The following is a 17328-nucleotide window of genomic DNA, read 5'->3' on the forward strand; positions in this document are numbered from 1 at the left end:
ACTATAAACCTTCCGGGCGACCGACCAAGAGTCCGGTAAACCTTCCGGGCGACCGACCAAGAGTCGGGCCGCAGTCGGACCGGCGACTATAAACCTTCCGGGCGACCGACCAAGAGTCGGGCCGCAGTCGGACCGGCGACTATAAACCTCCCGGGCGACCGACCAAGAGTCGGGCCGCAGTCGGACCGGCGACTATAAACCTTCCGGGCGATCGACCAAGAGTCGGGCCGCAGTCAGACCGGCGACTATAAACCTTCCGGGCGACCGACCAAGAGTCGGGCCGCAGTCGGACCGGCGACTATAAACCTCCCGGGCGACCGACCAAGATTCGGGCCGCAGTCGGACCGGTGTGAATCCCCCGGGCTGAAGACCTCTGCACGGACCAGCATATCATATATTCTATCTCCCCCGTTCGGAGTCGTCGAGTTATCACCGAAGGCCCCCGAGCCGTTCGGCCGGGAGGTTTATATCCGAGCCACGGGCTCGAAGCCGAAGGCCCCCGAGCCGTTCGGCCGGGAGGACCAGTATATCGGACCAGTATATCATACATCTATCTCTCCCGTTCGGGGTCGAGCAGCCGTCGCGAGCATCTATCTCTCCCGTTCGGGGTCGAGCAGTCCTCGCGGCCCGGCATCTATCTGACCGATCGACGTCACCACGGTCGCACGCGCGGCATCGTCCGCCCGGCATCTATCTGACCGATCGACGTCACCACGGTCGCACGCGCGGCATCGTCCGCCCGACATCTATCTGACCGATCGACATCACCACGGTCGCACGCGCGGCATCGCCCGCCCCGCATCTATCCATCCGATCGGCATCATTTCGATCGCTCGCACGACAGCGTCCGCCTAGCATCAATCCATCCGATCGGCATCATTCCGATCGCTCGTTCAGCATTGCCTACTCATCGATACTCGATTGCCAGAACAGCATTTTATGTTCGCTCGCTGACCATTCTCGATGCTGCTCATTCAGCACGTCAGGCCAGCATTTCATAATCGACTGATCGTCATTTTCTCTGTCGCCCGTTCGGCGTTGTCCGCTCGTCGTCTACTCACTCGATCGACATCTTTCTGATCGTCCGTTCGGGCACACGCTTGGTCGTCTATCCACTCGATCGACATCACTTCGATCGTCCGGTCAGTATCTTCGCGGCTGCGCATTCAACATCAGTGCGATTATTGACCTGGTCCGCTCGGCACGTTTATCATCTCATGTGACACTATTATCATAGCGACCGCTCGAGTGACATTATATTATCGGTTCAGCGATGCGGTTTTGACATCGAGAGCGGTTTAGCTCTTTGCGATAGACTGTCCAGTCAGTCGGACTCACGCCTCCTTCGACTAGACTTGAAGGGGAGACTTGTGATTCGGTTGTGTAAGGGGCAAAAAAGGAGATAGGAGAAAGTAGAGGGGCATTTAGGTCTTTGAGGGGGAAGCTAGGGCTTTGAAAGGGAAAAAAGGCTCGGGTTTGGAAAAAGGGGGGAGAGGCGGCGGCAGAGAGGGGGAGCACGAAAGGAAGAGAGGGGAAATCTTTGGGAGGTGGCGGTTGGATTGGCACTGCCACCGGCGACAGGCACTCATAGCTACCTCCTCCTCTCCACTCGCCGACGACGATGCCGTGGAGGATCTGCTGTCTCTAGCGGGCGTACCCGCTGCCGCCTTCTCCCGCAACCGCTGCCGGCTCCAGTAGGTGCCAGCCGCTGCCAATGCCGCCAGCGACCATTGTCGTCGCCCTAGGCCACCTCCAGTGGCCGTGGATGTCACCGCCGTCGCCCCCAGCGAGTATCGACGCCTCTCCCATACTGTCGGCAGCGAATGTCTCCGCCGGCCGTGACTTCCGGCGGCGGTCAGCGCCTCCCGCCGGCCATGTGCCTCCTCCAGAGGCTGCCGTTACCGGCATCTCATGCTGTAGCCACCGCCGCAGCCGTCTTTGGCGGCCAGCACCTCCGGTTTCCCGACCGTCGATTCCGACGGCGGTACAGCCGCTGTCCTTGCCGCGTGCGGCACAGATCTGATCCAGTGCAGTGTTTCCGGACATCGGTTGTGTTTTCGGCCATCGAGCCGTGTGGTGTTTCGTTATTCGGATTGTTATCATGCAGTCGGACCGTGCTCCGTCCTGCGGATCTATATCGCGTCCGGCTTCGAGCTACTGGAGCCAGCTACGCGTTTGGTGGACATTTATCTACTATTCGGGATCGCGACGACTCCGTCAGCTCACTGATCCATTCGAGGGCGCCCCCCTGGGCCAGGGTATGTTCTCGTACTCGATATCTGTTTATTTTACTACTATTCTGTTATTATCTGGATAATCATACATTTGTGGGATTCGCCTCGAGCACCGAGGTACCAGAGACCGGGGGGAACCCGGTCGCTGGATACAGGTACAGTTGACCGGAGGAGGACTTCTGACGATCTGGTCAACGCAGCGGACAGCTCACCCCCGGGTCGTGAGGATGCGGTCCACATTCCAGACACGTCACACCGGCAGGTTCGTTTTCTCAGCTTCCAGACAGGATCATTAACACACACCTACGTTCATTTTAATAGTAAAACTCGTTATTTGTGAATCTCACTGTCCACTCATTCATCATTATTCTTATTTTATATCAAATAAATAAATATATTTTCATTTTTATTCTTGTAATTTCATATTAATTAGTTGGGGGGCGGATCCTCTGGTCCGCAAAGACTGGACCAATCCATGGTCCGACCTTTACATTGGTGGGGGGGCAATGACCCCCACCTATTAACAGGTGGGGGCTATTGCCTCCCACCAATCCCCTTGTCCCGGTCCAAGAGCGGACCAGGACAATAGGACCAGAGGATCCGATCCCTAATTAGTTGTAGTCAAAGAATTGAACGTTGTCATGTGTAGGTGTTTTAACACCCATCCACACACTACAAGAAATACAATGATTTGCGATCAAAATTTCTATTACTAAATGTGTTTACCGACGGAAATATTTGGTCACTAAAATTTCTGCCATGAATTCATTCAACGATAGAAATTTAAATACGTTGCTAATTTAGCAAAAAAAATAATAATAATACTCCATCACTAAATCAATGACAAAAATTAATATTTCGTCGCTAATTTAACAACATAAATTAATATTTGTTGATAAATTAGTAATGGAATTCAAAATTCTATTGCTAAATTAGAGAGGGAACTCAAAATTCCGTCGCTAAATTTTATGACCAAAATAATTTTCCGTTACTAATTTATAGAGAAAATTTTGGCATAAGCCCCCTTAAAATTGATTCAAACCCTACAACAAAAAACAATATTCAAACACACTTATCCATGACAAACATAATCAAATGATTCTAGTTTCATCACATCACATCCGATTAAAAAACAAATACACTCATCACTTCTCAACTTCTTCTTTCTCACTATCTCATCCTACAGCAAATACAATACAATAAGTTTAATAAAAACAAGCACATGCATGATTCAAATTCAGTTAAACAAAAAAATAAGATAGATTTAACACTATATTTTCTATTTTGAAATAATCTCATATATGAATCTAAAATTAAGCTACATATTAGTTGGATAACATGAATTACACAAGGGCAAAACTACTTATAAAAAAAATGCACAAATTGATAAACACAAGTTTAACATGTTTTAAAATATATATACCTTAATGAAAGTTTGGATATATGCTGATGGTGATAGAATATAGTCTCAAATCCAAGTTTTCAAGTATTGGCATTTTATCTACATTATTCCTGAAAAGATGTAATACAATTAGAGATGCACCTAGTATCAAATTAATAGAACCATTTTGCATGTTTAATGAGTAATAAAAAAAACTAAGTTGAAGGTCAACACACCTTAGAAGAACTGTTGTTATTATGAGCTACTTATCAGTAGCATTCAAATCTTGAGTCTTCTGTCAATCAAAATCATGCAGTGTTGGAAAGTGATATGAACTTTTGCATTTGCAACTCTTGTCGTCTTGACCCGATCTTCCATCAATTGCTCTAATGTTGTGACATGATCCATTAATTCTCGATTTTCTCATTTTAATACTTGCACTTCAGTAGATAAGAACTGGAATGACCCCTGAGCAAACGAGTCATCACATGATCATATATAACTTTTGTCTGGGAGCCAAGGCAGTAAAGAGAGTTCTTTTTCCTTCCATGAACAAACTCATAATATATATTATTTATAACATCATGTGATAGAATCTGTAACTCTTCTCCTTCTATAACAAGCGGAGATGTCTATGCAACTCGATCAGTCATTCCTTCCTATGTAAAAAGATTATTATTATTATTATTATTATTATTATTATCTAATATATAATTAATAAAGTTAGTCATTATTAAATGTGAGCAGTAATAAAGTGTCTATTCTTATGTCTGTAACTTTTGAGCATCCATAAAAATGTCATCCTTTTTTTTATGCATATTGTGAAATATCTCCCAACAAGTGGGAGGTCTCTGTAAAGTATTTGCCTGCATATACAAATTTTTTTATAAATTAAAATAAGTTTATTAATAATTTAAAAACTCTTATATAACTTTATTGTATACTCATCAAGTATATTGCATGATCTACAATAGATGTGATATGGCTGTATACTTCGTGGATCTCGTGCTTGGGCCAAGAAGCACAATATTTCTATTGTTTTGAGCAGTCGATGATTTTATTTTGCCATTTTTATGTTGCCCAATTGTTCCTCCATGCATCACAAATCTCAACTGGTACATGAGATGACCTTGTTCCCTTCATTCTCCACTTGTATAACAAGTCCTTGAATATTTTTGACAATAATTATTTCATATTTCTTTAAATTTTGCCTTGTGTCTTGGCTCCCAAACTTCATGTATAACCAAAAGGAATATCTTCCCACACTAGTCTTTAATATGTCATATAGTTTTTAAAATTTAGGTGTTGGTATTTCATCAAAATTTAAATGATCAAGCACATTTATTGAATCATAAACCATTGATTATATTGTATTGCATTGTCATTAGATGGTGATTCCTCTCGAGCAATAGGGTCATATGATGAAGCAATCCAATTGACTCAAATAAATAAGGCTCTCCATTACAGTACTAGTTATAGTAATTTAGAACAAAATCATTTTTACCTAGATGTACTTTCACAGTATCCTCATCACAAAAAGTTAATTTCTATATTTGTAATGATTACACATACAACGTAACTTATCATTATCCATACAGTTTGGATGATGCTTAGGGTAGTTCACAAACTCTTCAACTCTATCAAAATATTTATCAGTGATATATCTATTTTCTAACCTATTGTACATCAAAGTTTTATTCATATACATTATAACCTAATGAGAAATAAATTTATAATATTATTAAACGTTTAAAACTAAGCATATAGTTTAAACTTAAGCTTAATTAAACCATTAAAATCTAATACTATCAATAAATAACCATTCATCATATACCTAAAGTCTGTGCACAAAAGAAGATTGTCATCTCTAAAGAAAATTTCAAAGCCTACACAAATAACGTCAAATAGAGAAGTTTGCACAAATAACATTGTAAAGTCAACAATTAAATAAAATGGTACACGGACAACAATCAAATATCAGAGTTTCATGCCTGCCCCCCCCCCCCAGACTAGGGTTGCACGATCGGCAAACTAGGGATGCATGGTCACTTGGCAAGGGTTGCATGATTACTCAGCCAGGGCTACATGATTGGCTGACCAGGGTTGCACGACTGCCGGACCAAGAACGAGGTCGCTATCAAACTACGACCTCACTTCGAGCTCGAGGCTGAGCTCGCGGTCCGCCAAGCTTGAGGTTGGCCAGCTCGTAGTTGGCTAAGCTCATGGTAGAACTCACGGTCAGTCGAGGCCGCACCCCAACCTCTCAACCTCGACATGAGGTCTTGGCCAAGGTGTGAGGTTGAGGTCGTGGCCAAGGCATCGGGGGCAGGATGAGAGGAGAGGGAAGAGGAGAGGAGTGTACCGCGGGATGTGTGTCAAAGATAGGAGACAAGAGGAGAGGAGGTGTGTGCCGGAGATCGAAGAGGAAAGGAGTGTGCCGGAGATCAAAGAGGAAGAGTGGTCGGGAAGAAAAATTAGGAATCAAAACCCTAATTTTGATTGCTAAAATAACGACGGAATTAAGTTTGCGTCACAAAAATAGCGACGGAATTATTTGCTAATTTAGTGAAGGAATTTAAATTTCGTCGCTAATTTCATCGCTATGTGAGAGTATTCTTGTTGTGACATTGGTTGTAACATCATTTGTATGCTATAACATTCACACATTAACATCCATGTGAGTGCTCTATTAATTTATCTATCCATAATTTCATTATAACTTTATTTTAATTATAGTTTATAGTCTAACGAAATAATTTACGTTGAAATTAAAATTTTATTTTAGAGTGTTTGGCTGAGCTTGTAAGCTCTCTATGGACGCCCAAGATAACGGTGATGTGTGTGTATATATATAGGAGTTTGATACGATGTCCGACTCCTGTCCGCGGTTAGGTGTGCGGGGTGCCCGGATGTTTGTGAGAGTCACCTATATATATAGTGCACATCTTAGAGCTTAGGTTTAGAATTTAGAGTTCAGGGGTTGGATTATAGTATTAAAATTCTAAAAAAATTTTAAAAAATTGCACATGATACTCATAAAGTGTGCACCGTTGGGTGTGTATATATATACCTAACTTCCCTGACTTTGCGAAACTCTGAGAACCTTCTGTCACCCCTAAGCGATAGATCAAGGAAAGAAGAAAGTTTGTCTTCACGAGCAAAATACTGATTTGGTCTTGGACTATTTTACAGGGATGACGAAGACTGCGGAGGTCCACTGTCGACGATTTGCACACTTTCGTTATTTATCCTAGGATCGGTGGGAAACTTATGTGGGGTCGAGTCTGCCGCCTTTAGGATTAGTTGAGTCGTAAGAACTAGACATCTGTGTTATAAAAAAAACCTAACAATCTGAATAGTTGGTATTTACATTTGGTGTTGTTGTAATAGGGCCCACTGTACTGGGTAAAGCCCTTGTGATTTACCTCCTTTTCAGATCGCATGTGATAATCCTAGAGGGGCCTCGAGGTGAGAGTTATCACCTTTGCTTGCAAAAGGAAAGAAGATAAGGTTTCAACAAATTAACAGATGAATTTCTTTTAATGAACGGTTGACCTAAGAATGCTAAACTAATTGGTCATTCGCTACGAGTGTTTCTCATAAACTTCCGTGGGGCTGCTTTTAATAGACGATTGATCAAAAAACGTTGGGCTGATGGGCCGTCCACTACGAGTGCTTCTCAAAAACTTCTGTGTGACTAGATTGGTCATTCCAAGATTAGTCAGTGTAAACTGGATATCTTGTGCCAATTATAAAATATAAAATAAAAAATAAAAAACAATCAAGAAATCATGGGAGGGAAGTGCTCGTGAGGAAAGTGAAGAAGTTCCCCTGGGATAATGGTGCAATAGTTACACCCTTCAATGGATAATTAAGGGATCTAAAGTTCGAGTCTCAACTACGATGCACTGAAATAGATTTTTTTCTCCAATAAAATATAGGCCTAAGAATCTTGACCATCATAATTGTTTGGCTTATTCATCACAGTCAATACTTTGCCATTGAGAATCTCTTACAGTGTCATTTCGGCTCAAAGCGCCACAAGAAGCGGTACTTCCCTACAGCTTCCCTTGCTGCTTCTTTCCATACTCTTTTGTTGTTTTTCTTAGTTTCAGAATTTGTTTGCTATCATATTGCATGAAATTCTTTGATAAAAATTTGGTATCTTCTTGCATTAATTTGTTATGAACACCTTAGCATGAGGATATCCATCATGTCTCATTTTTCATTTTAGCAAAAAAACCTAGTTTTCATGCCTTATGAGCAAAATAACAATTGTGTTGTAAAAAAATTAGTAGTTATATAATAATTCCTGATGTGTACAGAAAAATCAATCAGATGATTTGGACCCATAAGTTCATGTTTTATCTTTCTAATTTGTTAGTAGTGAAATGAGATGTTGTTCTTTCTGTAGTGCAAACTCCAAAGATCCATTTCAAAAGCTGTCACAAATTAAAATATTAGTATGATAGCCAAATTGAATTATACGAGCTAAATCAAATCATATTGTGTTAGAATTGGAGTCCAAGTTAACATTGATTTGTTTGGGACTATTATTGCCAAATAAAATACACACTAACTATTTTATATATATTGCTTGAGTTTATATTCATATTACCTTTTATACGAATTGCATAGTTGGTTAGTGTGCATTGTTATAAATTGTGTGCTTTATGAATTGCTTAGGTTCATTTGTGAAATCTGATTCCCGATTAATTGATATACTAATGTTTTATTTATATTGATTGATTAAATTTACATATATACGATAGGGGTAAATTTACATAGTTCATGATAATTCTCATGAACTTAACTTTTAACTCAACCAACATCAAGTTCATAACCACGAAGATTTTACCAACTAAGTCTGATAAAATGACTTGATTCCAACTGCTTTAGTGTAGAAATCAAAACTATGCAGCAACCAAAATCATGTGCTTACTACTTGCTGTAGCTTCTTGAACTTTATTCTAAAGAAAATTGAATTTTCCATTGACAATTAAGTTTATCATTTTTATTTGATAAGAATTTTAGTTTGTCACAAGCCTTTAATTCTAAAGAAAATTGAATTTTTCATTAACAATTAAGTTTACGAATTTTATGCGTATAGCTTGCGTGAGATGTAGATTAAGGATATTTAATTATGTTGCATGCGGGTAAAGCATGATGTTCATACTACTCAATGAGCTAAAGAATGCTTTGCTTTGCTTGTGGCGATGGCAAATGGCAGATGCTGATGTTAAGAGAGTTATCTTCATGGTGGTGTGCATATAAAAACTAGTTTGGTTCACTACGACTCTCTCCACCATTGCATTAACTCATTCACTAGCAAAGAAAATAAGAGGTAGAAGAACTATGTTTGTGCTTGCGGAATTGAAGCATCTATTGCTGCAGGTGCTACCATCGCCTGCTATGATGGCACAAGGTCGCTTGTTGTGTATCCAAAACCACTTGGCCATGGTCTGTGATAGCCTTTGGGCTATCAATTCAATGATAATTATCCCTAAGATGGGAGTGTTGTATAACATGCATTTGCAATTTAAGAAGTTGGATCGTCTGTTAGATGTACCTGTAGAATTTGCAGATTGGGAGATAGATGTGGCTGCAACACTTACAGATGTAGGAGAGTTGCTTGGTCGAATCTTGGACTGGGAAGCAAGTCTGCACTTTCGCCATGTTATTCTAGTAGAGCTGAAAGAGATGTTGTGCTGCTTGAATTCTCTTGTGCTCAGAGGATCTGCAATGGGTCTTCGGAGGGACCCCATGAGTTCTATGAATCCACTCCGAGAAGACTACTCCATCGTCCTAAAAGATGAGGTGGTGGGTAGAGAGGAAGATCTAGAGAAACTCATTGAAATCTTTCAACAACATCAACCGGTACCATCCAACAACAATGACAATGATAACAATCCATTTGTGATTGTCATAGTCGGCAAAGAAGGGGTTGGGAAGGCAACTTTGGCACGAATGATCTACCATCACACTTGGGTTTGCCAACAATTTCATCATCGCATTTGGGTGGATGTACCCCGCCTGTCGCCGTTCAAGATTGTTAATATAATTAGAAAAGAATTTGCAAGGTCCATAAACAATGAAGAATATTGTGATTTACACCGTGAGCTGCCGCTACAAGCCTTGTGGGAATCCATCAACGAACAATTCGATGGAAGGAGATACTTGTTGGTGCTTCATTTTGAATATTTGGCTAGTTTGACGCAACAAGAGTGGAATGAGTTGAAGAACATCCTGTTGTGTGTGGGCGGGCCTGGGAGTGGAGTCTTGATCATCAACAGATCATCAACACAATCAATAAGTGACATGGGTTTTCTACATACGGTGAAGAATATTAGAACATACTGCTTGAATCCCTTATCAGAGGATGCATGGCTGGATTTATTCAAGAGACACGCAGCAACAACAATCCCATCGAAGCAGGACAAATCAGAGATCGATGAGCTCATTCCATTTGCTAAGCAACACTTCCAAAACTTGATTCATCAACCTTTATTGGCAAAGATTGTTGGATGGTTAAACCATGATGTTCAGACAACATTTCCTAGTCCCTTACCTGCTGCACCAGAAGACTTTTATATGTTTAGCAATGTGCGACTTGTCAACATACGAGTACTCCAATACCGCGCCCTACTTTCTAATATTCAGAATAAATATAATGTCATCTTGAATGTGTTGACCACTGAATACCTCATGCCAGCTGAAATGGCCGAACTTGGTTGGATCGAGAGGCATCGTACAACACAGGAATTACTAGAATTCATGATTCCAAGGATGGTCTCCTACTTGTGTATGAAGGTCCCTAAAGATTCAACTACTATTCCAAGGTGCTGTCGCTATTTGCGTTTGGAAATTAATCCTAGAGCGACACTATTTCGACTGCCAATCGTGCCAATTGAGGTGAGCAGGAAGCTGATATCGTTGATTCTACAAGAAGATGAGACAGCAACACAAGAAGATGAGGAGGAAATAACAGTTCAAGTATACAAAAAAAGGCGCATGAAATCAGCAACTGCAATATTAAAGTTCCTCAATAATATGTTGGTAAGACTCGTACATTTGCGTATGTTAATTGTAGAAACTAGTATAATCCAAAGCCTGCCCAATGAAGTTAGTATGTTGGTTAATTTGAGATACCTCCACCTTTCAAAGCTTAAGATGGAATTACTTCCGAAATCACTTTTTGACCTACAAAATTTGCGAGTTTTAAGTTTGATTTGCTGCAAAAAGCTTCAAAAGATACCTGAACGAATCTATAAGCTTGAGAAGTTGGAGGTTTTGAGTCTAGCTTACTGCACAAAGCTTCAGCAGTTGCCAAAATCTATAACAAGACTCCAAAACTTACTACAACTTGATATGGAAGGTTGTTGTTGGCTCAAAAAGTTACCAGAGGATTTGTTCAGATTTAAATCACTGAGAATCCTCCATGTCACAGGATGTGCATCCCTGTCTCAAATTCCCCTTGGGATCGAGCAATTATTTGGCCTTATTAGTTTGGTAGTAATATTGGCTGGTGACGATGGAGGTTTTGGGCTCGCACAACTGCAAGCTCTAACAAATCTTCAACGATTAATATTACAAAACTTAGAACGAGTAGAGGAGACTCAGACTGAAATGTTGATGGGTCAACAAAGGCTTCGGAACTTGTCATTGCATTGGGGTGGTGAAGAAGCAAATGATAGTTCTGAATGAGCTACACCACTACAGGTACTCGAAGCTCTCCGACCCAACGTGCATTTGGAAAAGCTAATGATCATTTCATATAAGGGATTGGAATTGCCTACTTGGATGAGTAAACAACAACTTGCTCGTTTTGATTCTTTAGTTGATGTCAGACTCATCAATCTCAGGAGGTGTGCTACATTACCATCACTTGGTCAACTTCCCCGTCTTAGGATGCTTGAGATAAGTGGCATGGATTTAATAAAACACATAGACGATGCATTTTATGGTGATGGTGACATATTTCCTACATTGACAAAGCTCACTTTTTCAGAAATGCTTTCATTAGAGAAATGGTCTCCACCGAAAAGAAAAAATGTCAAATCATTTCCATGGCTAAGAGAATTGACACTAATTCAGTGCCCGAAATTCAAGGAAATAAATCTACTATGTGATTCTATTTTTACGATGAGAGTGTGGTTGAATAATAAGACAATATGGTCTGTTGAATTTTGCAATTGGGACAACCTCCAATACATTGAAAACATAGAGATAGTTGGGTGCCAAGAGCTAAGGCGTCTGCCAGAGGGTATGCGAAGCTTAAAGCGTCTTACTCGAATGAAAATTTGCAACTGCAATAATTTGGTGACTTTGGTAGCACTCTATTCACTCCAAGTTTTGTACCTTGTTGCTTGCCCAGTGCTAGCATTCAACCTAGAAGCATTTACAACACTTTCTCAACTGAAAATTAATGCTTGCCCAAAGATGCAAATGTGAGTGTGATCTTCAACTCCTAGTGGATTCGTCTAATTACTCCTATGCTTCAATCAAACTAGTTATTTATTCTCTTCTTGCTTGTTTAATTTGTTCTACCTATTAGATGCTACTAATCGAATGAACTTTTTATTTAGATAAACAAACATTAACTGAGTTGTATAATTAGTAATATAATGTGTTTGATAAGAAAACTTAGTACTTGTCATTTGCTTAGTCATTGGACATATTGAAATAATAAAAAAGAGAGGGAGGAATTATGAAATTTATTGAAAGGTTGACTGTCAAAGTGTAGCTGCAGTGGTTAGAAAAACTCAACCAAGATTCATATCCTCAACTGATGTTATCAAGGCAAATTATATTGCCTGACTAATAATTTTTTATCATTTCAGTTATTATGATGCCTGGATGAAAAACAATGAGGAACGACGAAGGGCAGCAACAGAAGAAGAAGAAAGAAGAAGAACCTGGATGAAAGAAAATGAGGAACAATGGCGGGCAATAGAAGAAGAAAGAAGAAGAATCTGGATGAAAGAAATTGAGAAACGATGGCAGGCAATAGAAGAAGATAAATATCACATACGAGGAGAAGCGGCAAAAGAATACGGGTCAGAAGAAGAAGAAGAAAGAAGAAGAACCTGGATGGAAGAAAATGAGAAACAATGGCGGGCATTAGAAAAAGAAGAAGAAGAAAGAAGAAGAACTTGGATGAAAGAAAATAAGGAACGATGGTGGGCAATAGAAGAAGAAAGAAGAAAGAAGAAGAATCTGCATGAAAGAAATTGAGGAACGACAGCGGGCACTAGAAGAAGAAGAAAGAAGAAGAACCTCGATGAAAGAAATGAGGAACGATGGTGGGCGATAGAAGAAGAAGAAGAAGATAAATATCACATACAACTATACAAGGAGAAGCTAGCGGAGAAATGGCAAAAGGACACTACGAAGAAGAAGATAGTTCTCTTCACCGAACTGAATGATTCTTTGAACATGTTGCAAGCAACAATAGATTTAACAGTGATTCTAATTGATATTGATCTGCTTGTTGAAATCGTGTCTTCTTGGCGTGTTTTAATTTGGTTATTCATTTAATTGGATTTTTATTATTTGAAATTAATGTGTGTTTGTTGTGACACTCTCTACTTGTCCTGCATCATTAATTAAATACAAGTCATGGCTATGGAACTTTCTCAAGCTTAGATACTTTTTCAATGAATTTATGCTACTAATTAAATCGATTTATTAATATTTATTAACAATACAAAATTCTTTGCCCACGAGGGCAATGGTGGTACTATTTCTCAAACATTTAAAAATTGAGTCCTAACTTCACTAAATTAATGGATAATTTTTTTTAATGGTGATGGATCTAAGAATACTGGCCAATAAATTGTCCGTTACAAGCACTTCCCGAGAGCCTTACAATTCTACCTAAATGACCACCATAAGTGTTAGCAAATGAGTGTCCCTATGACTCCCATCCTACAAATTGGTCATGGGCAATCACAGATGGTGAAGGAGTGTATGGTAATCTATATTACAGCATTGTTCTTCTGCAACGACACTAAAAATGTTAGAATTTTCAGTAATAACTTGACCACTAGTGTATATTTGTTGAGCAGTAGCCAGGTTTCTCATTCCATTTGCTATCTTTTGAAAAGTAAGAAGGGTTGTCTGTTAGTTCTAAAGTATGAAAAATATAAAAAATAAAATTTATAAACCATAAAAACTTACAATGCTCTTGGAGAAGAAATCGGAGAAGGAATCGAAGAATAACTCGCCGTTGGAAGACCAATCACAAATGAATAAAAAAACTCTTCAAGGTTGACAAAACAAATCTCAACCCGATGGTAATGGATGAACCAAAACTTATGTTCTTCGTAGCAACCCCTTCTCTCTCTTTTGTACACACAGACGAACCTTGCACAAAGATCACACACATTGGACGAACCTTGCACAGAGATCACACACATTGGACGAACCTTTTCTCTTTGACCTTGCACTGACTTTGCGCACAACTTGTCTCTTTTACTTCTTGGACCTTGGATGCAATTTTATAGGAGGAAGATGACTCTTCCTCTTTCTCTATTAATGGAGGAATTTGAATGGGCTAGAAGATGAAGGGGAAGGGGTACCCTTTCATCTTCTTAACTCTAGCATCTCTCACTCGTCTAAGTCAATGCAGAAAGGTCATCTAGTCACAAAGACCATGAACATTCAATTCATACTTCAAGGAAAATAGTTTGTACGACAGCAAACACACCAAACAATTACTGCTAAGAAAGTTGTTACACTTAAATTAACTACTCTATAGAACGAATCTAAGACATCAAAAACTTACTTTTACCCTAGATTAATTATTTACATCATTATGAACATTTCTAATATCTCATAATGACTATTATATTAAGAGCATGTTCAATATCTCTAATCAATATAATTATTCACAATCACATTTTAAGTACTCAATAAAAAATATAACTGGTCGACCAGTGAATAAATGTCAAAGATGTAAATTAATATTAATCTTCTTTTTTAGCTAGAATATATTCATTCTAATTAGTCGCTTTCCTAATTATACTCTATAGACCAAATCATTCATAGCCAATAGGATACATACTAAAGTAGCAAACACTGATTAAAACTTCAAGTAGAGAGTTAAATAATCACTTAGGATAAGAATGAGATTAACTTATAATCTCAAGGGTCTTACATAGTAGAGAAGTAGGGATTCATTCTTTTACTACCCTTATTGTCACCATAACATATGTGGTATGAATCACATGCTACGATGTTATTCTCTTTACTAAAAAGAGTGCATGCTTTTCTCAAAATTTAACATCATACAGATTTTCGATCTAGACATACCTAATGTCTAATCCTGAATTTAATATATGAATTTCAATTTAGCCTTAAGAAAAATAATGATAATCCAGTTAGTCTCATTGACTATCTCTGGGGGTGCCCGGCTCGGCCTCACAGAAGTTTTCCACCGGTCACCAGGGTAAATCGGGAAGCGCACGTGGCGGCCAGCCCAAAAGCCCAACATCCTTTGGTTACGCCCTCCATTTGGAGGAAAAATTCTTACAAATACGTCGTAGCTGGGGTTTGAACCACAGGTGCTTGGGTGACAACTGGATGTCCTACCGCAACACCATAGCCCTGGGGACTCAACTTGGCCTTAAGAAGATTCAGTAAATGGTGGGTTCATTTACTCCGATCATTACATAAATGATCTCAACACAATTATCAATGAGACCTTAAATTATGGGTATATATCTCTATTCACAGCTACATAAGTTATCCCATAAGTAACGGTCTTACCTTTATTTATACTTAACAAATAAAGATGATTGTCCATGTGAGTGGAATAATCTCAACCTGCCAACATACTCATTGAGACTTTAATCCAAAATGTAACAACATATACACTAAATAGATCATGACATTTTACAACGTATTACATTTTACGAAGTCACAAAGACTTTCCGTGTCCTTGAAATGAATCTTTAGTGAATGACTTAGTAAAAAGATCTGCAAGTATAGTGCATGCAGTGATATACTCAAGAATTATCTACTTTTTTGTCAACAAGATCCCTTATAAAATTATATTTAATCTCTATATGATTGTCTTTGTTGTGATATTTGGGATTCTTAGAAAAAGCTATAGCAGCTTGATTGGCATAGTACACTATAACAGACTTCCATAGTCCTCAGTAATCTTTAGATGCTTTAGGAACTTTCTCAACCAGACGGCTTCTTGCACATTCACTGCGTGAGCCACATAATTTCTATTGTCAACAATGCTACATAAACCAAGCCACATAACTTACATTGTCGACAAGGCTACATAAGCCTGCTTATTGTTATTTCATGAGATGACGCCACCATTTATCAAGAGGTCATATGTCGATTTTCTATCATAAGAGTCTCCCACCCAATTTGCATTTGTCTAGCTCTTCAGACTCATCTTATATCCTAGAAAATAGATACAACAATCTGTTGTCCCTTTAAGATATTTGAATATCTCTTTCACAGCTTTCCAATATCTTAATCCTGGGTTTGACTGAAAATAACTAACTAAGCCAACAACATAACTTATATCAGCACAAATATACAACATAGTGTATATCAAACTATCAATAACCCTGACATATGGTTTTTCCTTCATTTTAGCTATTTTTTCTGGAGTCTTGGGATACATACTTTTGCTCAGAATAGTACATTTCATTGTAGGTGTTTGTTCAATATTGCAATCTAACATATTGAAGCATTGTAGCATCTTAGTGATATAAGTCTCTTGAGATAAATCTGAAAGTATTTTTGATCGATCTCTAATGATCTTTACTTGTAATATATACTCAGCTTCTCCCTTATCTATAATGTCAAATTATGATAAAAGTCAGGATTTGACTTCTATCACTTATTCCCAATAACCATTCGACCCAGAGGAAAATCGACTAAATCCCAAACTTGATTCTTTCTCATTGACTCCATTTCCTCATCCATCGCAACTTTCCATTTTTCTCTAACTGAGCATCTCAATATTTCCTCAACTGTTCGAAGTTCATCATCATCAACTGGGAGTGTCATTAATGTTTAATTATCAATATCAAACCATTTCCGAGGTTTAATCTTATGAATACTTCTTCATAAATTGGGTTATTGAGAAGTAAACTCATGACTTAGCAAATTACTCCTACTAGGTTGACTATATTCAAGCATCTCTCGTGATTCCTGGTTTGTTGATAAAAGAACATTATTCTCTTCCTCTATTGCAAATAAAGAAATTATCTTATCAATTTCACCTCTGGTTGGAAATTCATTTTTATGAAAAATATCATCTCTTGACTCTATTTTAGAGATAGTTCTATCTTGTTACTCACAAATAAAAATATTATTGGATCGTGAATCATGTGATTTTAAAAAAAAATTCTTTTCCTTTTGAAATTAAGTGTGTAGTGGAAATATAAGAAAAGAAAACTAGACAATAATAAAACAATCACTAACATAAGTTTAGTTTACTTAGTTCGGAGCCTTTAATGACTCCTATTTCAAGGTCTGCACTCGTTGAGTGATTTTGTTGAGCAATTATTATAAGCTCGTAAAGATTACAAAAAGTTAAGTATAATGCAGGAATAATAAAATAGTACCAACAACAGAAGGAAAAGAAACTTGATTGTTGGTTATCAAAGTAGCCTTTCGTTGTCATAGGAGTCTTCTTGGAGTAACGTGCAAGAGCTAAAGCTAGAGCGAATGTTATACTGA

At 38.8% G+C, this 17328-nt stretch overlaps 2 protein-coding genes across 2 annotated transcripts; both read left to right on the forward strand.

The window, feature by feature from the left end:
- The first annotated feature begins 9072 nt into the window (after positions 1-9072).
- On the forward strand, positions 9073-11319 carry LOC121986872 (disease resistance protein RGA2-like). The gene has a single exon (XM_042540801.1). The coding sequence runs from the start codon at positions 9073-9075 to the stop codon at positions 11317-11319; it is 2247 nt and encodes a 748-aa protein (XP_042396735.1).
- Positions 11320-11779: 460 nt separating this feature from the next.
- Positions 11780-12966, forward strand: LOC121987692 (trichohyalin-like). Its single transcript, XM_042541426.1, has 2 exons — positions 11780-12062; positions 12456-12966. Exons 1-2 carry the CDS (start codon positions 11881-11883, stop codon positions 12847-12849), a joined length of 576 nt encoding a protein of 191 aa, XP_042397360.1. The 5' UTR covers positions 11780-11880; the 3' UTR covers positions 12850-12966.
- The last annotated feature ends 4362 nt before the right edge of the window (positions 12967-17328 follow it).

The sequence above is a fragment of the Zingiber officinale genome, chromosome 5B (genome assembly GCF_018446385.1).
Source record: "Zingiber officinale cultivar Zhangliang chromosome 5B, Zo_v1.1, whole genome shotgun sequence".
NCBI classification, from domain to species: Eukaryota; Viridiplantae; Streptophyta; class Magnoliopsida; order Zingiberales; family Zingiberaceae; genus Zingiber; species Zingiber officinale.

What these genes read in the sequence shown, in the direction of transcription:
- LOC121986872 (XM_042540801.1), top strand. Translation starts at nt 9,073, where the DNA reads ATGGTCTGTGATAGCCTTTGGGCTATCAATTCAATGATAATTATCCCT.
- LOC121987692 (XM_042541426.1), top strand. Translation starts at nt 11,881, where the DNA reads ATGCGAAGCTTAAAGCGTCTTACTCGAATGAAAATTTGCAACTGCAAT. An exon ending in GCTTGCCCAAAGATGCAAAT is followed by an intron (nt 12,063 to 12,455) that starts GTGAGTGTGATC and finishes TTATCATTTCAG; the next exon opens with TTATTATGATGCCTGGATGA.